General features: G+C 38.9%; 1 protein-coding gene across 2 annotated transcripts in view; it reads left to right on the plus strand.

The window, feature by feature from the left end:
* Nucleotides 1-19,164: 19,164 nt before the first annotated feature.
* The window catches only part of LOC135213674 (GRB2-associated-binding protein 1-like), a 71,348-nt gene continuing 66,678 nt past the window's right edge, over nt 19,165-23,834 (plus strand). For both annotated transcript variants that reach the window (XR_010314179.1, XM_064247739.1), the window contains exon 1: nt 19,165-19,412. Coding sequence is in view for 1 of the 2 variants with exons in the window: in XM_064247739.1 (XP_064103809.1) it covers nt 19,335-19,412 (78 nt within the window). In the remaining variant the exon portion in view is untranslated. The remainder of the gene's footprint in view (nt 19,413-23,834) is intronic.

A 23,834-nucleotide genomic window follows, 5' to 3' on the forward strand; every position in this document is an offset into this window, starting at 1 on the left:
AATGAGCCTTGTAAATAGAATTTTTCACAGAACGGACGTGGAATTATGTGGAATTTATTTAGAATTTAGGCACGTTTGCTACTATGTGGGTGAGAAAGATGAGGGACGCATGGAGTTGCCAGATGTTGTGTTTCCTAGCTAAAATAATGGGTGACAAATTGCCCAGAGCATGTGGCGGGGGCTGGGTGTGGGGCATTGTTGGGTGGGGAATAAATGCCCTTTTCCTTTTTATCACACTTCAATCACAAGTGAAGTCATGGAAATTTTGCTACCATGCAGTAGCAGCAAAATCTTGTCTCGAAATGGAAACACTCTTTCTCACTATGAGATTACTCAGTCAGCATGCATGCAGAGATTTTAGATTCTTAGAGAAAATTAATAAAAAAAATTTCCAGTCACGATTTATGATCACAAAATACTTATGCTATGTACCTCCATTTTATTGTATGCACATGCTTGCTTAAGGGGACTTGGACTAAAAGATTAGTTTCTTGTCTTGTATCCAGCTTAGCAAGGCTAGTTGCTGAGAACTGCACTGTTGCTGGCTACAAGATCCTGGGCTGTTAGAACATAATAAGAGGAAAATGAGCTGAGGGCCTTACCAGATAGAGGTTTTGGAGATAAACTCTTAGGTTAATTGAAACCACATATATTTATGATAAAACAATCAGACAATAGGGATAATTACGACAAGTAAATGGGGACCTGCCAGAGCACAAAATCATTATGAAAAGATGATAACAAAGGTGCCTGGTATTCCATTTCAATGGCACGACAGATTGAATTGCAATGGCTGATGTACGGCAATAAAAGCACAATCGAAGCAGAGGGTCCACAACAAGAAAACTCCATTCTGCAATGGAGAATGCATACAATTACTTGGTGAATTAGTGCAAATAAGAGTTCAAGGGCGCCAAGATCCTCGGTTAGAAAACAACGTTAATAACAAAGTCAGGTCTGTGTGAGAATTACACTTGGAAACAGAAAATAAATAGAAAAAGAAAAAGAACTATATGACTGTTAAACCTCAGATTCCTGGCACTGCCTTATTCTGCAGAGATGAGTCCTCGTAGATATACCAACAATGGGGACATGGGGTATAGGGAAATTGTCACTGGAAAAGATACTGAACTGGATGGTCAACCTTGTGGGGCCAGGCTCAAAGGGAGTGGAGGTGGGGGGGGGGGGGGTGGCGGCGGTTGGTGGATTAATTGTCCCATTCTCCTGGTATACCCATTTTCTATCGTGAGACATAAGGCTCTTGGTGCGCTACCACAACCTCATGGGCAGGTGTCATGAACTCGTGGTTTGCCTGGTTGTCACACTTAATCGGCGGTGCTTGGTGCCTCCCACAGCGCTGACGCAGGGTCACCTTTCTTTAAATCTTGCCCGCAGCCATCAGACGAGCCAGGTATTGTCTCCAAGGGTGGCTTAGTGACCTGGAAAATGGTTTAACGCAGTCACAAGTTCGAGGAAGGGAATGAAGGGCTGCCAAGGGGTTAATAAGGAGAGCGTTAGAGAATAGGCAATTTCTCCACGACCGACTGCTAGTGTCAGCAGCGGGATAAAATCATCTTATTATATATATATATATATATATATATATATCTATATAATATATATATATATATATAGATATTAATATAGTATAATTATATAACTTCCATTATAATAGCCTCTTCAGTTGCCTACATACGAGACTCACCATCAGTATGTCAAGCTCTAATACACATGTGATAACTCACATCTATTTTGTCCATCTTCTCAAGGTAAGGCCCTTTTTTTCTAAAACATTTTTTATACCACCTACCCAGCATCTTTTAGGGCTTTCTCCCTTCCTTCATTATGGCACTTCCAGATATTGAATCATCTTTTCTACCCACTGTTCCTATCATCCTTCATTATTATTTGACCAAACCCTCTTGAAACTCACTGATCCAATCTTTCCCCTCTTATAACATTTTAACTGTTTCTTTATATTTCCATATTTTTCGCCTTTTAAAAATGGTTTCTCTTAAATACAACACTCGGTGTATTTCAAGTAATTCCTACTTGTTTATTACATTCGCATTCAGCATCCACACGTTACTTCCATAAAGGAGAGTCGGCTCAACAATCCCCTTGTACATTCCCACCCTGGATTCAACAGACGATCTAAGACTCTTCCCAGCTTTTCGTACGCACCCTGCTGCCTTCCCTGTCTCAACTGATCTGTGACTCACCTCTTCTCTCGTCTCCCCAGCATCCGTTGCAAATGAAGACTGCTGCCCTCGAAATACCTGCACGTGACCAAATTAACTTCAGGATGCATCAATACGTAGACCCTGCTATCGGAAAGATCATCTTCTGGTCTCTAAACAACATAGCAGTAGGGCATCTCGGAAAAGCCGCTACCTAAACCTCTCTCTCTTTCTCCACCGTCGCTGGATGCATCGATAACCCGGTGGTCCAGATAAAAAACACGAAATATCTCGCAGTGAACGAAACTGGATTCGAGTTACACAGCGAACGTGAGGGAGCGAGAATCCATAAACTAATAAATATTGTGTGCTGTATAGGTTTCAAACGCCTACGCCTACACACACTATTATTATTATTATTATCTATCACAGTCATCCTATTCGACTGGGTGTTTTTTTAGTGTGGGATTTCAGGTTGCATCCTGCCTCCTTAGGAGTCCATCACTTTTCTCACTGTGTGCTGTCCCTAGGAGCACACTCTTTCGCATGAGTCCTGGAGCTACTTGGGCATCTAGTTTTTCAAGGTCCCTTTTCAAGGATCTTGGGATCGTGCCTAGTGTCCCTATGATTATCGGTACAATTTCCACTGGCATATCCTATATCCTTCTTACTTCTATTTTCAGGTCTTGATACTTATCAGTTTTTTCTCTTTCTTTCTCTTCTACTCTGGTGTTCCATGAGAGAGAGAGAGAGAGAGAGAGAGAGAGAGAGAGAGAGAGAGAGAGAAACCGTGGATGACTTTGATGACTATGATATCAAAGTTTATCTGCAAAATTGAAATATAGGCACCGATCTTGACCCTGTATTTGATAGTGACCTCCATAGGCACTCTACGCGTTCGAAAAATAGAGAAGAATCTACAAGCGTAACGCTACTGAAGTAGCCATTACGTACTTGTAATAAAGTATGCTTGAGAGAGGGTCTGCTTACTAAGCACTATTATTATTATATTCAGCAGATAAACCGCTATTCATACGGAACAAGCCCACCACAGGGACCACTGACTTGAAGTTCAAGCTTCCGAAGAATATTATGGTGTTTATGAGGAAGAAGCAAAAGAAGGTAAAGGGACATAAAGAAAGTAATTAGAAAACCAGATAAATTAAAAGTTAATCACTAAAAATTTAAGAACTCTTGTGATGTATTCTCGCCATTAGAGACCGAGTCAAGTTTGTTTTGCATCATCAGTATATACACATGTAAAACTTAATGTGGAAGCTTCCAGTGAATACGTTACCTTCTTCCTTCACTTTCCACTGAGAGAGAGAGAGAGAGAGAGAGAGAGAGAGAGAGAGAGAGAGAGAGAGAGAGAGAGATAAAAGAAAAAACACCTATTTCAAACATCGCTCTCACTTTATCATCTTTGTCCCACGAGAACGATTTTCGATATAGTACCTGCCCTGGGTGGGTGGGGTGGGTGGGCCCTTCTTTCGCCAAGAGGGTTCCCTGATATTGTCCAGTATTCTGAATGAGTCGCTGAATATCTGACTTTTTTTCTGAAAGGTAAGGTGACCGAAATGCGCAGAATTACAAGCCGCCCCCACCCCCCTGCTCTCCTCCCCACTAAAAAGAAACCGTTCCTGCAATTATATTTCGTCAATAGACGTTTCTTGAAGTGATGAGAGGTCCTCCTATTGAAGAACGAATTTCTGACGAAAGGAAGAGAACGAAGAAACCATCAGCAAGTGAAGATATTCAAATACTCTCGAAACTTTCTCTCTCTCTTCTTCTTCCTTTGCCACCGGCATCCCTACACCTAAGGGGTCGGTTGCCTGACGTTCGCCTTTCCTTTACCTTAAACATCAGGCTTGCTTTAAATTATTTGGCAAAGGGATTTTTACGACCAGCATGCCCTTGCTGTCATCAAGCCAACAGTTATTGGGGCCGGTGAGCCTCGCCTTTGACTAAGGAAAGTCCACCTGCAACCAGGCAGCAGTTTCCCACAGTTAATGTATTGGCATGGGCCTAGCCGCTTTTACGTAAAAAAAGTAAGACTGCAAGGCAAGCAGTTTCCCACAGTTATGTATTGGCGGTTGGGCCTAGCTTGTTTAACTAAAAAGTTAAGACTGCAAAGGCACGCAGTTTCCCACAGTTTTATTGGCGGTGGGCCTAGCCTTTTGTTTTGCTAAAAAAGGTTTAAGACTGCAAAGAACCAGCAGTTTCCACAGTTTATTTGCGGCTGGGGCCTAGCCCTTTTGAACTAAAAAAAAGTAAGACTGCAAGACAGCCGGTTCCACCAGTTATTTGGCAGGGTGGGCCTAGCCCTTTTGTCTAAAAGGTAAAGCTGCAAGAACAGCAGTTTCCACAGTATTGGCGGTTTGGGCCTAGCCTTTTTACTAAAAAAGTAAGACTGCAAGATCAGCCGTTTCCACAGTTTATTGGCAGTGGGCCTAGCCCTTTTGCTAAAAAGGTAACGACTGCAAAGACAAGGCAGTTTCCACAGTTAATTGCGGTGGGGCCTAGCCGCTTTTACTTAAAAAAGTAAGAGCTGCGAAGACAGCCGTTTCCCAAGCAGTTATTGGCAGTGGGCCTAGCCTTTTGCTTAAAAATGGTAAGACTGCAATGACAAGCAGTTTCCCACAGTTAATTGGCGGCGTGGGCCTAGCCTTTTACTAAAAAAGTAAGAGCTGCAAAGGGAACAGCCGTTATTCCCACAGTTTTATTGGCAAGTGGGCCGCCTAGCCCTTTTGCTAAAAAGGTGAAGACTGCAAGACACGTATGCAGTTTCCAACCATGTTATTGGCGGTGGGCCTAGCCTTTTACTAAAAAAAGTTAAGACTTGCATGGACAGCAGTTTTCCCACAGTTATTGGCGGTGGGCCTAAGCCCTTTTTACTAAAAAAGTAAGACTCGCATGACAGCAGTTTCCACAGTTCATTGGCGGTGGGCCTAGAGCCTTTTTAACTTGAAAGGTAAGACTGCAAGAAACAGCAGTTTTCCACAGTTATTGGTAGGCGGTGGGCTTAGTCCTTTTTACATAAAAAAAGTAAGACTGCAATGACAGCAGTTTGCTTCCACAGTTTATTGCGCGTGGGCCTAGCCTTTTGACTGAAAAAGGCTAAGCTAACTGCAAGACAGCCAGTTTCCACAGTTATTGGCGGTGGGACCTAGCCTTTTACTGAAAAAGGTAAGACTGCAAAGAACAGCAGTTTTCCACAGTTATTGGCGGTGGGCTTAGCCCTTTTACTAAAAAAGGTTGGATCTGCAAGACAGCAGTTTCCAACCAGTTCATTGGCGGTGGGCCTAGACTTTTACTGAAAAGGTAAGACTGGCAAGACAAGCAGTTGTTCCCACAGGTTTATTGGCGGTGGGCTTAGCCTTTTACTAAAAAGGTTGGACTGCAAGACAGCAGTTTCCACAGTTATTGGCGGTGGGCCTACATTTTAATAAAAAGGTAAGACTGCAAGACAGCAGCTGTCCTTTTAGTCGCCTTTTACGACACGTAGGACCTACGGATCGTAGTATTCTTACACCCCTACCAAAGGGTGGTCTCTCTCTCTCTCTCTGCAAAACCCCTGAAGTTTTCTACTTCCTTTTGTCCCCGCAGCAATCTTACTGGTGAGCGGGCATTCCAGCTTTAAGTGCGGATGGAATCTCCCGCTTCAGCCGGAAATGTTTAAACCCCGTTTGGCAATTTCCTTTCTCAATCATATGTCAGGGCGAATCAAGGTAAATTCATGTTCCCCAACCTCTCTCTCCTTCTCCTCCTCTCTTTCTTTCTGTCTGGTCTGTCTGTCTGTCTTCCTACCATCGATTGAAGGCATTGTTGTCCTGTAAACTTCTAAAGGAGTTTGTTTGGTTATAACATTTTTGGGGTACTAAACTTAATTTCCTTCCAACAATATTTTTTAACAAAAAGCTATTAAGCCATCAAATTAAGACTGTCTACGAGAATAAGCAATATATGGTTCCCACCACCACCATAAAATCTATATTAATATATATAATGATTATAACAGCAAGCGACCCCATTAAAAATAAAAATGGGAAAGCTGGGAAGAAGAAGAATATATAATGATTATAATAACTTGAGTATACGTGATTCAGTTATCACACATTACCACAGGTTTCGATTTTATTTCCAAGCCATGATTGACATATGGCTTGGAAATAAAGTCAGAACCGGTCAGGACCTTATTTGTCACCTGTGGTAATATGATGTATAATATATATTTATATATATATATATATAGAGAGAGAGTAAATACTATATTTCAGAGACTGCTGTCCCCCTCTTCAGATAGATGAATGAGAAAAGTTCAGAAAGGTGATTTATACAAGATCCCTCCATAGTATATATATATTATATATATATATATATATATACCATATATATATATATATACATATATATATATATATATATATATATATATATATATATATATATATATATATATATCATATTACCATAGTGCCAATTTGAGGTAAGGGAGCATCGCTGTACAACGTCTCAAGGATCCAGTGTTCCTTTACTTCTGACACCGTTGGACTGTGGAACAGTCTCCTGAAGGACGTTGCGCATTCCTACCCTGATGCATTTCTCCTTGTATTTTACTATTTTTTATCTATTTAATTATTCTTTTTTTAATAAGTGAGATTTCTTCTTCTGTTTTTCAGGGCCTTCACCTTCTCTTACTTCTTATTGAACACAATAATATTCTTTGGAAGCTTGAATTCTAAGCCAATGGCTCCCTGTGGTGGGCTTGTTCCATTTGAACAGGGCTCGTCTTCTGAATAATAATAATAATAAAGTAATTTCTGCTCCTGCTCCTCCTCCACCTCCTCACCATTCAGGGGAATCTTATCATCCTGCAGAAAGTGGACGGAAGTTATGAACTATGGAATACAGTTTTGAATAGTGTTTACATTATTCTTTTTTAAGAATTTGGAACTTGGGAATATATAGTACCAGTGATAAATCTTCAGGGCATGTGCGCTTGCTTTGCTTTCAGCCCTTGGCACGTAAGACTCCTCTGAATAATACAATGAATATTGATTTCAGTAGATATTTTGTTTTGAAAGATTGTTTGCAAATACGTGTACAATGCATAAACAATCATTCGGGACACTGCACATATCATAGAGCGCTGAAGTAGTGTGACAGTTTCTTCTGAGTAAAACCAGGAGCGCTCAAATCGGCGATATGTTACAATCCCGATTAAATATGGTGTAACGACAATCTGAAGCGCCAGGCAGTGTAGCTTCAGTCGTTCTACTAATTCTGTATCGCTGTATCGTTCACTCGTTAGTCGCTCGAAGGCTGTTTATTGTCGTTCCCACGGTCCTGTGTTCTATAGTTCTCAATCTGATGAAAAACTACATGAAACACCTCTCTGTGAGACTAGCTGACACTGAAGGCTTTTTAATGTGTCAGTCTACCTGCTCCAGAAGGACTTTTTCTCCTTTGAATAGGATCAAAACTTAAAACAGAAGCCTGTTCACTGGAAGGAGCAGGAGAGTGGAAACAAATTAATAAATCTTGATGGGAAAAGACAACGGGAGAAGATATCCCACGGACGGAGAAAGGTGAGTTCGGTGCACTTTCAAACGACGTTAGTACAAGTTGATCGCATTTCAGTACCAGTTTGGTACTGAGATACCAATAAACTTCTTGTTAATTCGTTTTATATTTTCTCATATTTCTATGCTATTTGTATGTCAGGATTCGCCACACACACACACCTAGAGCAAATCGCAAGTTAGGTGAGAGAGCATTTGGACATCATGTACTAAGACTATACAACAAAATAACGCCTGAAGTGAAGATCATACAGAAGAAAGCAAATTTTAAAAAGAACTAAAGACTTTCCTATTCTGCAGAGCTACGATACTGATGAGAAAACACCAAAAGACAATTATAGAATATAAGATGCAACTTAGAAGACGTACAAGGGCCCGTCAGAGAGGGAATCATCCCTGTGGGGTGCCGGGGTGGGGGCCACTGTACAGGGATGCTCAAATCTCATGCAACGTGATTCTTTTTGTATCGTCCTAATTCTCAGACTCAACGAAAACGTTGCCAAGTAATGTTAAACTTTTTTTTTATTTCTAATGTCATACATGTCGAAACGTTTGTGAATTCACAGCTAGCACTATTTTCCTTATGGTTATATAAATATGATCCCTTTTATGCATCGGTATAATTCGTAATCCGTGTGATTTTAACTGATAAGGTTAGTGGTGTCGTCAATGACAGCGAGATTACCTGTTCTTTGAGGAATATAAGATGATGATTTTGATTACATGGAGAAGATGGCTATTAACTGAAATATCATAAGTATTAATACCAAGGCGTATGGAACACTTGTTTTTCAGCTGGCTTAAAATATCATTTCCTTAAAAGTCCTTCTGCTTGCTTTTGGTGTATATTTTATTCTTTTATAAGGTAACTTCGATTGCAAGAATGTGTAGATAGATAACCTCATTTGCCTTCTGGTCAGAAATTGTTGATATAGAGAAAAACAATCAAATAGGACTATTCCAAATTTTATGCTTGCTTTGGAAGCAATATTAATGTTATGACAATTTTTTCATTTTTTTATTCAACATTTAAACTGAGGTTTGATGACGTCTTCGGTTTGGTTCAAATGCATCAACGTTGAGTGAACGAAACGAAAGTTTTGAAAATGTTTTGTAAGTGTTTTTTCTGACATTTTCTTAGAGTTTTGAAATATATGTCAGATTTCACTCTTATGAAACATATTATGACCTGATTGTATGCAATAATTGTTTTCGCATTGAAATAATGGATAAATATGGAGCATGTTATGTTGCCAGTTAGTGAATTTTGAACGCAATCCTCATATATCACGTATGAATTCTGAGCATAGCTGTACATAAAACCAAACAAGTGAAACACACAAACACAATAGCCTTTATGGTTCAAGTCCCCCATGATGGATTGTTTATCACTTATAAATTACTCTTTTGTTGAAATTCGCAGCCTAAGAAGGTTTCTGTCTAATAACTAACATACCTTACCGGAAGTTTCAAATGTAACCCGTTTTCGGCTTATGAAGCCTTTTATCGTGTCTAGATTTCTTGACAGTGGCCTTCAATGCGCAGATTGTGGCGATATCATCGAAATATACTTGGCATAGTTTAGTCATCTGAATGATAATGAAACCGAGGAATCACTAATATCATGAAATATCATACAGGATTTCGCTAAAAAAAATGGCGTCTCAAACCTTTGAAATTTTTAGGAAAAAAAATTCATATACTGAGATGTTGCTGTTTATCTATTGTAAACTTGTTTAGAGATGAATGTACTGTATTTACGATTGTGGAATAAATCACTACAAATAATTCAATGTCTACTAAGAAAGCAAATCGTAGTTTTTCCTCTAAAAAATCCATGGGTAAATAAAACTTGGAGTGTTGAATTTTTTATACTGAAATTACGCACATGAAAAATAATACAGCTGCATAACAAGAGTGCAAATTCTAAAATGCTCTATTAGAGACCTAATAATTTCATTTATGACCAAGTTTCTTTTTTAACTATCAATTGTAAATGTAAGCCTTAATAGCTGTTGAGTTGTTGAAGCCTAAATGTAAATACATTATTTGGCATTTACCAGTTGGCAGGGGGAGGGGGGGGGGGAGGGGGGAATTTAAATAGTTCCTTTGTTAAAGTCCAAATTTATCTTTAATTCTCTGATCCACCATCAGAATCATTCATTACTGATCTCTCTCTCTCTCTCTCTCTCTCTCTCTCTCTCTCTCTCTCTCTCTCTCTCTCTCTCTCTGTCAGTTAAGTGCCAAATAATGTCTTTAAGATTTCAATAGCTCAGCAACTGTGTGTGTGTGGTGTTGTGAGAGAGAGAGAGAGAGAGAGAGAGAGAGAAGAGGAGAGAGAGAGAGAGATAGGGGGGGGGTGGATTGTAATAAATGATTCTGATGGTGAATCAGAGAATTAAAGGTATTTAAATTCTCCCCCACTCCACCTTTCTCTCTGTTAAAGGTCAAATAATGTCTTTACGTTAAGATTTCAATAACTCAAGTGCTGAGAGAGAGAGAGAGAGAGAGAGAGAGAGAGAGAGAGAGAGAGAGAGAGAGAGAGAGAGAGAGAGAGAGAGAGAATAATCTAAATAGCTTCTTTGTTAAAGTCCAAATTTACCTTTAATTCCCTTAGTCACCATCAGAATCATTAATTACAGCTCTCTCTCTCTCTCTCTCTCTCTCTCTCTCTCTCTCTCTCTCTCTCTCTCTCTCTCTCTCTCTCAGTTAAAAACCAAACAATGTCTTTACGTTAAGGCTTCAGGAACTCAACAGCTATTGAGGCTTACACTTACATTTAGTTAAAATAAAGTTTAGTCATAAATGAAATTTTTAGGTCTGTGACAGAGCAATTTAACACGTCCACTCTTGTTACGTAGATGTTGTTAATGTAATTATTGATAAAACTTCTAAGTGAGTCACTAAAACCATTTTAAGTTAAGGCAAAATAGCAATATGTTGATTGCAATGAATTTCCAGCATTAACTAATAGAGAGAGAATCGCAGTATTACTGAGGCCCAGTGTCCAAAATTCTGCACACTTCCCAGCAAGGCATTTCTTCAAATTACAATTCACAGATTAAATGTGATAGTATGATTATTCCATCACTACAAATAAATAGAAGAAGAATTTCTAAAGGTATCTATTAGGTTCTAAGTTTAAAATAAGGCTTGTATGAAGCAGTAGTTTACAATTCATTTAAACATAAATCAATTTCCAGTAAATCGAATCCCATTGTCAAAAATACTTGACACTCCAACTCCAACTAGAGCTCTCTCGTTATAACACCTATTAAAAATACCTTGTGGGCCTGGTCATACTCGCTAATGTGTGAGGGATCTTCACTGAGATTGTTAAGCAGCTGCTGTAATAAAGAGGGTGTGATAGGTCATGAAATTTTCCCATAACTTCAGATGTTTCCAAGAAACGGAACTTCGTCACTCGGCGGCTTGCTGACGCCAGGTTTTCATGATCTCTCATAGAAGATGGGATATTTATATGCCATAACTACTGAATTTTTCAGCTAAGAATATTGTTTACTATCCAGTTATTCTGGACACTTTACTTAGGTACGAAGTATATATATATATATATATATATATATATATATTATATATATATATATATATATCCTTCGTACCCAGCCCTAAGTAAAGTGTCCAGAATAACTGGATAATATATATATATATATATATATATATATATATATATATATATATATATATATTCCTTCGTACCCAGCCCTAAGTAAAGTGTCCAGATAACTGGATAATATATATATATATATATATATATATATATATATATATATATATATATATACATACATATATATATATATATATATATATATATATATATATATACATATATATATATCATATATTATGTATATATATATATATTATATATATATATATATATATGTGTGTGTGTGTGTGTGTTGTGTGTGTGTGTGTGTGTGTGTGTATTATGATCTATGATCCCGTGATCATCTGTAGGGCGTATTGACAGGGTTACCTGAGTCATCCCAGGTCATCCAAAGCAATGCTTAAATAGCGACTTTCGCTAGACCTAAGGATTTAAATTAAAAGACCGGTGTGACCAACAACAAGGGGTCAAAAGAAGTGAAACAAAGTCCAGGTTAACCTTAGCTCAGGTCATTTCTGCTCATGATATGTAAAAGACTAGAAACACGAGAGAGCGTTTGTTAAAGAGCAGATTTGTATAGCAGTACGCCAGGAAAGGTCACAGCATGAATATTGTATCTCGACAAGCCAGATTTTACCGGGTAAAGAACGTGTTTAAGCCTGAATCCGTTAGTTTAAAGGCATGTAACGACGATAGTATTGGAGATTTCATTCGTTAATAAGATTTTATTCTCAATAAAATCTTAAGTGCCATCGATTGACTGCGCAATTATCGCCTTGCAATAACGGTATTGTTTTGCGGCGTTTACAACGATTATTCGCTCTCATCAAAGGACAAAGGTGTTAATGTGCCACAGTAGCGTACTGAGAGGTTACGTTAACAATTAAGAGCGATGCAACTTCAGTGGCCTTCGTGAACTGAACTCTGTTTAACTCAGGCAAAGAGTTTAGTCTCCGATATTATCGAGCACTGAAACATTACGTCCTTTAAGCCTGAGTACTGTCCTTTCATAATTCTGTAGTAATTAACTGCCCCACAAATGCTTGGGTAATGAGGATGGTAATACTTTCAACGCACTTTGTTGATTTATCAAAGTTTCTTATGGGTAAAGAATAATGTTTACACCAATCATCACGACGGTAATATATCGACAAGACAGTCAATAGCCAATCAGAACGCTTCCTGGTTGTAGTCATCTTGCCTGAAGTGTTGCAGAAAACCTTCTACCGTCCGCGATTAGTAAACCTATGTTAAAGGAAATTGTATTGCGTCTTACTCTAATGGCTATACGCTGATTAAATTTGAGTTTAGTTGTATATGTGATTAACATTCACTACCACACTAACATCTGTTTTGTACAGTTTTGAGTTTTAGAAATACAAAAGCCCTTCCTTTTACGAAATCTATCCGGCATTTTCTGGTCTGCCATCTTAACATCTAACACTTTAACTTACACTCTCTTTTCGCTAGCCGAGTGCGCTCCATCTTTCTACGTTACCAGACCATCTTATAACACCGTTTCATCCTTTCATTTATCATAATTTTTTTTTACATATCTAACTATTCCTATATTTTTCACACTTTCAGCTTTCTTATGTCACACAATAGCTAATCTCAACCAGTGTTTCTTTCCCTTTCCATCCACATTCAAGATTCAAACTTTACTTCTGTGAAGGAGAGATGACTCCATAGTCCCTCCACATCCTTTTCTCACACACCACCGCATCTGTTACTCTGAATGTTCTGTTTAAGTCATTCTCTCATCCTTTATACGTACTCCTAAATACATGTACAAATAATTCTCCCAGTAAATCCATTTAATTCATTGCTTATTCTTCCTGGTTTCCATTTACCTTCATAACCTAATTCTGTTCATACTCAAATTCTTTCTGTGCTTTCTGCTGTTTTTTTCCAGTAATTACTACGTCATCTACAACCTTCAATTCATATACTCTCAGTTCACCCAAATTTCTCATTCCATAACTTTGCACATGTGTTTAATTTACTCTTTCTGACTTGGCACATTACTCTATACACAAAACCAACTGCCCTAATTGTCTCTGAAAAGCTTTACCAACAATCCAGCCACTCTCGTTCCAGTATTATCCTCTCTCTCTCTCTCTCTCATCTCTCTCTCTCTCGTCTCTCTCTCTCTCTCTCTCTCTCTCTGCATCTCTCTCTCTCTCTCTCTGCTCATTTTCCTATGTGGAATACAACTGAATAACATTTCTCCGTTTCTAAGATTACCAGTAGTGGGTACTCACATGCGCGCACGCAAACGCATAATATATCATTTTCTTGATAAAATTTATATACAATTTTGATTTAATTTTGTTTAATGATTAATTCAAGAATTAATTAAACTTTTGTTTTTAAGTAATAACAATTTCCCTGAGATTGTGAATTTCACTTATAATTTTTGAATTTAGAGATAAATTTTTTGTCTTTAAAATTTTAATGAGTATCTTATTTACGACCAGTACATATTTTATATTTTATTCAAGTAGAAATAATGAGTGGTATTTGTGCTGTTTTCCTCAAGTGAATTAGAACCATGGAAATACTTAGATTTAGAAATGAACATATTAGGGGTACAGGAAAGGTCACTGATGCATCAAAGAAAGTGCAAGAGGCAAGGTTAAGATGGTATGGCCACCTGATGAGAAAAGAGAAGAGAAGTGATGGACGTGGAGGTGGATGGAACACGAAGGAGAGGAAGACCTAAGACCAGGTGGAGAGATTCCATTAGAGATGATATGAGGGAGAAGGGAGCACGGGAGGAAATGACACAGGACAGAGGTAGATGGAAGAGACTCATTAAAAACGGCGACCCCTAATAGGGATAAAGCTGGGAGAAGAAGAGGAAATACTTAGATTCAAAATTGTTGAAGGAGTGATGTCTTTTAATTAATGTTACCTCACACCTGTTTTAATGAACTTAGTCTGATTTCTTAAATGATTATTAAGCTCTATAAGGGATCACTGATACCTTTAGAGTATTCACACGTTTTGTATTCGTGATGAAGGTTCAGGTGTCTGGTCGTTATGAGGTAACTATAGTAACCAGGTACTTGACCAAACCGTGCACCAAGTATAAATGGTGTCCTGACCCGGGGTTAAGAGTATCTTGCTCTAACACGTACAAATGGTAAGTAGAAACCAGATGCTTGGCACTTCGTCACAATATATATATATAATATATATATATATATATATATATATATAGATATATCTATTATATATCTATATATATATATATAATATATATATATATTATATATCGAGCTACAATGTTTTAATATCTAATTCGCTCTAACTTCGGAATTAATATATTGTCACTATGCTAAACGAAGGGGAATTTTTCGCGCATAATAAGATTTACCTGTACCTTGGGCGCGAACGCAGCACATTAATAAATCCAAGGAGCGTCAGTGGGAAGATGAGAACCAGTTTCAACCACAGCGAGAGGCTAAAGGTATATGTCGTCCTCTCAACCTTCAAAAATACTTTCTCGCGCTGAAGTACCTCGGTTGGTTTGGAGACAACATCAACCCCCCCCGGGGTGCCTCGGAACTCCGTAGTAAGTTTTAGCGCTTTTGACAACACGTAGCATTTACATAAGTCATTAATCACATTACCGTGAATCATATACATATATCGGGGAAGCTACAAATGTTTTCCTATATCTAATTCGCTCTACCTCCGTAATTAGATTTATTTTCCATAATGCTTAACCGAAGGAGGGAATTTTTCCGGAGTAATCGATTTACCTTTTAACTTGGGCGCGACCGGCAGGTACATTACTAAATCCAGGAGCGTCAGTGGAAAGTATAACCACTCAAACACCGCGAGATTTGCTTAAAAGGTGTATGCCGGTCTTCATACACTAAATACTTTCTCGCGCTGAAGTATTCCGTGGTTTGGAGACCAACATCAACCCGCCTCGGACTCGGTAGGTTAAGTAGCGCTTTGCAAACACGGTAAGCATTTACATAAGCTATATCACATTACGTGGTTAATATACAATATCGAGCTACCAATGTCCTCGAAATATCTTTAATTCGCTCTACCCAGGAATGAATATATTTTAAATGCTGCTTAACCGAAGGGGAATTTTCCTGATAATTAGATTACCTGACTTGGGTTTGGCGAACGCGGTTACAATTATAAATCCAGGAGCTTCCGTGGAAGCTATAACCACTCAACCACCGCGAGAGGCTTAAAGGTATATGTTCAAGTCTCTCACTCCAAATACTTTCTCGCGCTGTTAAGTATTGCGTTGGTTGGAGACAACAACAACCCGCCTCGACTCCGGTAGTTAAGTAGCGCTTTTGACAACGTAGCATTTTAACAAGTCATATCACATATTTACCGTGGATTCATATACATATCGACTACAATGCCTTTAAAAATACTTATTCGCTTCTACCTCGGAATTAATATATTTTCATTATATTGCTAACCGAAGGGGAATTTTTTCTCGATATAGATTTACCTGTACTTGGGCGGCGAACGCCCGGTACTTATAAATTCCAGGAGCGTCAGTGGAATCTATAAACCACTCTCCACCGCGAGGGCTTAAAGGTATATGTCCCGTCTCTCACCTCAAATAACTTTCTCGCGCTGAAGTAAAATTCTTTTGTTTTTTTTTTGGTTTAGACTCATCACCCGCCTCGGCCTCCGGTAGTTTAAGGTAGCGCTTTTGACAACACTAGGCTTTTTACATAAGTCCATATCACAAATTACCGTGATTCATATACATATATCGAGTTACCATGTCCTTTAATATCTAATTCGCTCTAACCTCGGAATTAATATATTTTCATATATGCTTAACCGAAGGGGAATTTTTTCTCGATAATAGATTTGACCTGTACTTAGGGGGCGCGAACGCAGGTACTTATAATCCAGGAGCGTCAGTGGAAGCTATAACTACTCAACCACCGCGAGAGGCTTAAAGGTATATGTCGTCTCTCACCTCAAATACTTTCTCGCGCTGAAGTATTCGTTGGTTTGGAGACAACATCAACCCGCCTCGACTCTGGTAGTTAAGTAGCGCTTTTGACAACACGTAGCATTTTACATAAGTCATATCACATTACCGTGATTCATATACATATATCGAGCTACAATGTCCTTTAATATCTAATTCGCTCTACCTCGGAATTAATATATTTTCATATATGCTTAACCGAAGGGGAATTTTTTCTCGATAATAGATTTACCTGTACTTGGGCGCGAACGCAGGTACATTATAAATCCAGGAGCGTCAGTGGAAGCTATAACCACTCAACCACCGCGAGAGGCTTAAAGGTATATGTCGTCTCTCACCTCAAATACTTTCTCGCGCTGAAGTATTCGTTGGTTTGGAGACAACATCAACCCGCCTCGACTCCGGTAGTTAAGTAGCGCTTTTGACAACACGTAGCATTTACATAAGTCATATCACATTACCGTGATTCATATACATATATCGAGCTACAATGTCCTTTAATATCTAATTCGCTCTACCTCGGAATTAATATATTTTCATATATGCTTAACCGAAGGGGAATTTTTTCTCGATAATAGATTTACCTGTACTTGGGCGCGAACGTAGGTACATTATAAATCCAGGAGCGTCAGTGGAAGCTATAACCAAAAGCGCTACTTAACTAACCGGAGTCGAGGCGGGTTGATGTTGTCTCCAAACCAACGAATACTTCAGCGCGAGAAGTATTTGAGGTGAGAGGACGACATATACCTTTGTTAAGCCTCTCGCGGTGGTTGAGTGGTTATAGCTTTCCACTGACGCTCCTGGATTTATAATGTACCTGCGTTCGCGCCCAAGTACAAGGTAAATCTATTCTATCGAGAAAAGAAAAAATTCCCCTTCGGTTAAGCATATATCAAAATATATTAATTCCGAGGTAAGAGCGAATTAGATATTAAAGGACATTGTAGCTCGATATATGTATATGAATCACGGTATGTGATATGACTTATGTAAAATGCTACGTGGTGTCAAAAGCGCTACTTAAACTAACCAGAGTCGGGAGGCGGGTTGATGTTGTCTCCAAACCAACGAATACTTCAGCGCGAGAAAAGTATTTGAGGTGAGAGACGACATATACCTTTAAGCCTCTCGCGGTGGTTGAGTGGTTATAGCTTCCACTGACGCTCCTGGATTTATAATGTACCTGCGTTCGCGCCCAAGTACAGGTAAATCTATTATCGAGAAAAAATTCCCCTTCGGTTAAGCATATATGAAAATATATTAATTTCCGAGGTAGAGCGAATTAGATATTAAAGGACATTGTAGCTCGATATATGTAATGAATCACGGTAATGTGATATTGACTTATGTAAAATGCTACGTGTTGTCAAAAGCGCTACTTAACTACCAGAGTCGAGGCGGGTTGATGTTGTCTCCAAACCAACGAATACTTCAGCGCGAGAAAGTATTTGAGGTGAGAGACGACATATACCTTTAAGCCTCTCGCGGGTTGTTAGTGGTTATAGCTTCCACTGACGCTCCTGGATTTATAATGTACCTGCGTTCGCGCCCAAGTACAGGTAAATCTATTATCGAGAAAAAATTCCCCTTCGGTTAAGCATATATGAAAATATATTAATTCCGAGGTAGAGCGAATTAGATATTAACGGACATTGTAGTCTCGATATTATGTATATGAATCACGGTAATGTGATATGACTTATGTAAATGCTACGTGTTGTCAAAAGCGCTAACTTAACTACCGGAGTCGAGGCGGGTTGATGTTGTCTCCAAATCCAACGAATACTTCAGCGCGAGAAAGTATTTGAGTGAGAGACGACATATACCTTTAAGCCTCTCGCGGTGGTTGAGTGGTTATAGCTTCCACTGACGCTCCTGGATTTATAATGTACCTGCGTTCGTGCCCAACGTACAGGTAAATCTATTATCGAGAAAAAATTCCCCTTCGGTTAAGCATATATGAAAATATATTAATTCCGAGGTAGAGCGAATTAGATATTAAAGGACATTGTAGCTCGATATATGTATATGAATCACGTAATGTGATATGACTTATATATATATATATATATATATAATATAGTATATATATATATATATATATATATAATAAAATCCACGTAAGAAGGCGAGAGAAAGCTGGGACTTGGAGCAAGTACTTTCGTAGTTTATATTTGATAAGTCCCGGTTTTCACTCGCCTTCATACGTGGATTTTATGATATTCTCAAGCACGTGGACTTTCGTGTTACATTGAATATATATATATATATATATATATATATATATATATATATATATATATATATATATATATATATATATATATGTCACAGTAAGGCCGTTTTTCTAGTACTCAGTCAGTCATTGGGTACCTCAAACTGCATCATTTTGCTAGTCACAGTAATGTTCCTTTTTTCCACCATTCAATCAATCAATGGGTTCTTAAAGCTAAATAATTTTGCTTGTCATAGTAATGCCCTTTCCCCACCAGTATTTGATAAATCAATGGGTCCTTCAAACCAGGGCATCATACGAGTCGTCGAGAGAAAGATGCGCCTCTTAGCATTAGGGGTTCTTGGGGTGTTAAAATAGACAATTTGACTGGTCTAAGTAATTCCTTTGTTAGCCACTATTCGATCAATCAATGGGTGCCCCAAACCAAGGAACTTCATGCTTCAAACCAGAGCATTTAATGAGTCGCGGAAATAAAGAAGCGCCACTGAAGGCTTGGGGGCACCCTTGCCTGACCCTGCTGGGTGGAATCCGACGGTACTAGCAACAACTGGGGTTGGGAGTGACGATGATGGCCATCAAGTGTTCGTCGTGATAGTGAATCGTAATAATAAGTGTGTGAGTGAGTGAGTGAGAGTGAGAGAGAACGCTCAGCGGTCCCTCCAGCAATCGCGGGTACTATGCTGTGTGTGAATAGTAGCGGAAGGCGATGGTGCACGGCAGTATGGAGATCGTTCATGAGGGATTTCTGGAGAAGTCTCCTCCGCCGAAACGTCTTTGGAGGGCAGTAAGTGTCAAGTGAGAGAGAGAGAAAGGACGGGGTTACCTGTGGGCATGTCCTGTGGGTATCCGTCGTATTGGTGTGGGCACTGAACCACGATTGCATTATTCCCACCTCACCACCTACTTAAATGCTTTCCGTGGGCGGAATAAGCAAAGAAGTTTCAGGGGTTTTGTTAGGGAACGGCTCTTATCGAATGCCCCAAAGTGGGGTTCTGATAAGGTCAGTCTAACTCCTGTGGGCGTCCCCCCTACCCCCCGCCCCCACAATTACACCACTTCGTGGGTGGTAATACCTAAGAAGTTCCCGGGGGGTGAGGGTTGGGTTTGTTAGTACCTAAATGGTCTTTATCAAATGCCCCAGAGTGAGGTTCCTGATAAGGTCCAAACTCCCATGACCCCCCCCCCCCCTGCATAGGTACTCCCCCTGGTGGGCGGAATATCCTTTGAAGTCCTAGTGAGGGAGGTATTGTTAGGGAACAGCTCTTATCAAATGCCCCCCCCAAGTCAGGTTCCTGATAAGGTCCTAGCTCCCTTGTCCCCCCCCCCCCCCACACATACTCCCGTTGTGGGCGGAACAAGAATTTCTAGTTGGGGAAGGTGGGGTGGGGGAAGAGTTCGTTAGCAAAAGGTCCTTAAAATATGTCCCAAAGTGAGGTTCCTGATAAAGTCCTTCCAACTTCTGTGGCAACCCTACCCTCCCCTCCCCATTACCCCACTTGGGGATTTACTAATCTCCTGCTGAGGCATCCGTTAAAAAACCCAAGCAATAGTAGGTGGTACTAAATGTTATGGTCGCTGACTGGTGGGAACCAGTTTTACTGAAGGACGACTTACAGCTTGATTTATGTAGGCTAGTTTATTTGGAAAATGTCTGTACTACTAGGTGCCTCTGGATGGAAGATTAGTGTAGATTTATAAAGGAATAGGCTAGGTATATGCTGAGGCAGTTGCCATTGATCGAACCAAAAAGTTAAGAAGGCCGCATGAAGATATTCATCTTTAATATGATTTTTTGGCCATGCAATATAGTAAAAGATGTAATTTATGTAGTACAGGTGAGATATGAGAAAATTACAAAACAAAAATATATAATTTTTTTTTGTTTATTTGTAAGTTAATCTTTGATTGGTCGGTATGAAACAGGTGGAAGCTTTGTGTTTAATACCAGCCCCTTGGTGATTGAAGTGGAGATATAGCCTAGGTAGATCTAGGGTACCTATCCGCGGCGGCCCAGACTATGGCAGTTGCAGTTTTACCTACTGAACAGAAGTTTTAAATAATATTTATTCGGACGACTGCAATTAACCCACAGGGGCCAGTACTAAACACGGCGAAATACATTGGACGCCCCAGTCCCTAGTGGATGTTATATCCGCGGTTACGTTTCTTGCAGGGTAATTCTACAGAATAGTTCCGCACGGACTGCAAGAAACGTAACCCCAGATGCGTCATCCACTAGGGATTGGGGCGTCCAATGTATTTCGCTGTTTTTAGTACTGGCCCTTGGGGGTTAATTACAGTCGTCCGAATAAATATTACTTTAAATTCTTCTTCAGTAAGTAAATTAACATAGGAAAACGTCAATTGCCATAGTCTAGGCCACCGCGGATTGCTTTTGTAGAAATACCGAGATATAGACAAAATACAGTGAATTAATTATCTTTTTACATTTCACAGATTATATTGCCTGTACTACATTATAAACACCATTTTTATGTTGTTTAGCCAAAAAATAAAATATTATGAAGTGGATATTTTCACCGCACTGTGAAAATAATTTCAGTAGTACTTATTATCAACCTTTGGCCAACAGGTGTCACCATTTGCGTGGTGGAAATAAATTCAAAGTATGTTCACCTTCTGAAAGTGTTTCTTGAATTTATATATGAAAAATTGTCAATTATTCCCACTGCATGGTTTTTTTGCCATTGCATTTTTTAGCAGTGATTTTATACTGAAATTTGAAGTGGTACACTTTTCAAGATTTGGGTGGACAGGACATTTTAAGATAACTCAGACACCAGGCAAGTAGGCCCTGTAGCATTCCTGATGAAGGTTATGAAAATCCATGGCATTGTTCCAAAATCTTTGATGAGTTACCCGTAGAAGTCTGGAAGCTACAGCTAAGATCTGTCTGTCTGTCTGCAAGTATGAAAGAGAGCATGTTGATAGATCTCTCCTCTACAATTGCCATTAATACAAGCAACCAATATGAACCAATATAATGTGCATAGCAGTTATGTCATGTATTAAAAAAAATTACAGTAACTGTAACTACTGTTTATGATAGTGATATGATGAATTACAGATCAGTGGAAGCAATATTTGAAAAGTTTGAAAAGCACTATTTACTGCTACAATAGTTCAACATTTTATTCAATCTTCCTGTAGTAGAAAATGGCGACACCTGTTGACCAAAGGTTGAAAAGAGCGTATGGTGAGAATAAGTATTGTAATTATTTTTACCGCACAGTGACAATAACCACTTTGAATAATTATATATTTGTGTAGCTGTCTCTTTTACACGTACCATTCTTTCTGATGTTTTTGTTTGTGTTTCAAATGATTCTGTATTTAGTTACTCCTCTTCCAGTCCCTCCCCTCACGCACACTTGTGAAATTAAACAAGCTATGCCTATGGATTTCAGGCAAAAAGTTAATTTAAGAATTGTTTAAACTAGGAAATGCACAAGAAAAGCCATGTTTAGACGGATACGTACATCCCATCCTAACGTAGGGCATTAGATCCTAATCTAACTGAGAGATGCTTTGTTGGCTGGACCCTCCTGATCTAACCTGACTCAGAGCATTGTTAAACATACATTTATACATGAATGTATTCTAGTGATGTTAATTCATAAATCCTTGAAAATCTCTTATGGTAATTTATTTGTGGAGATCGCAATGTGAGAAGTCTATTGCGGTCTTAAAATTTTCAATAAAATTTAACTTTAATTCATTTGATTTGTTTAGAAGAAAGTAGAAAGCCTATCCATATATATATCTAGTATTTGGGCCAATTTCAGCATTTGAGGAAATCAGCCTATTTAGCCATACTTTTAACTTCAGTGAAAGACAAAACAGAGAAGATGGGAGAAATTTGTAAGTTTTTTACTCCAAATTCTGATTATACATGATTCCAGTATGCTTTTAATTTGTGTCTATGTGAATTTAATGATGAACATAAACTACTATAATTAATTCGCAGCACCCATGCATCTAATGCCCAGCCCTGTCCCTTACGACAATCCTGATTGGCTGTTGATCAGCCAACCACAGGCCTGGAAAGTTGCAAAGTTGTCAGTGTCTTGCAAAATGTCTTACAGTGAGGATCTCTGCTCCCACCTCTTCTGACAAAAATGCCAAAGTATCGGTATCGGTGGTATCAGCTATAGTTTTTGTGGTACCGGTATTGGTGAATTTGTGACCAATATCAGCCGATACTTTTGTCATTAGTATAGGAATTTAATGTCCTTCTAGGCTGGCATAATATTAATTTTCTGTACCACTCTTTATTTTTAGGATAATTATATTGAATATCTTTAATAATATAATTTTAACTTAGTGCAATACCCTGCTGAGAAAATGGTCAGTAAATTTGGTGCGTACCTATTATAAGGGCTTGTTCAATGTGTGTGTTTCCCTGTCCATTAGGTACTCTTTCACTCTCCGTTTCAGCTGTAATAGGCTATTGGAGAGATTAAACAGTACTATGTATTTGCTTTCTCCTTTGGCTGTTGTCGAACTTTATTTGTGGTAAGTGTATCGAGATTGGCACCTTTTAGAGGTTAGCGTCATGTATGGAGGAACAGGGAGAAGAGTGGAACAAAAGTGTTTGTCTCTGCTGTCTAGCAGCTGCACTTTCTCTAATTTTCTTATTTCAAGTTTCCTACATGGTGGATTGAAGGGGAGCAACAATCTCCTCACAAACTGCAAGTAATATAAGAAAAAATAAATAACATGAACTCCCACAACCAATACATTCATAAACAACCTTAAAAAAAAACAACTTAATCATATTTATACGCACCAAAGCTAAAGTAGTCCAGGAAAGTTTCATTGGGTCTTGTCGTATGTATCTCCCTTCAAGGAGAGAAAATCGGGAGTTTGCGCCTCAGAAGAACTTGAGGGTTTTTCTTTGGGAAATGAATACTTGAGACATCAGACAGGTGTGTCTCAGAAGATTTCCTATCATCTTTTTGTTGACTGTCCAGTACAACAGAAGTCTTAAGGTCTTCTGCTCCATCGCAACTGACCCAGGGCCCACTGCAGTCAATCAGTATGACTATTTCAGAAGAACTTGACAGGTTTTGTCTTCTTTTTACCTTTTTTTTTTTCTAATTCGTAAGGTATTCAACAAACATTGTTTACCCCGAATTGAAAATAAATGACAGAAGACTTCACCTGTTGCCCGACCTGACAGCTC

The sequence above is a fragment of the Macrobrachium nipponense genome, chromosome 43 (genome assembly GCF_015104395.2).
Source record: "Macrobrachium nipponense isolate FS-2020 chromosome 43, ASM1510439v2, whole genome shotgun sequence".
NCBI lineage: Eukaryota > Metazoa > Arthropoda > Malacostraca > Decapoda > Palaemonidae > Macrobrachium > Macrobrachium nipponense.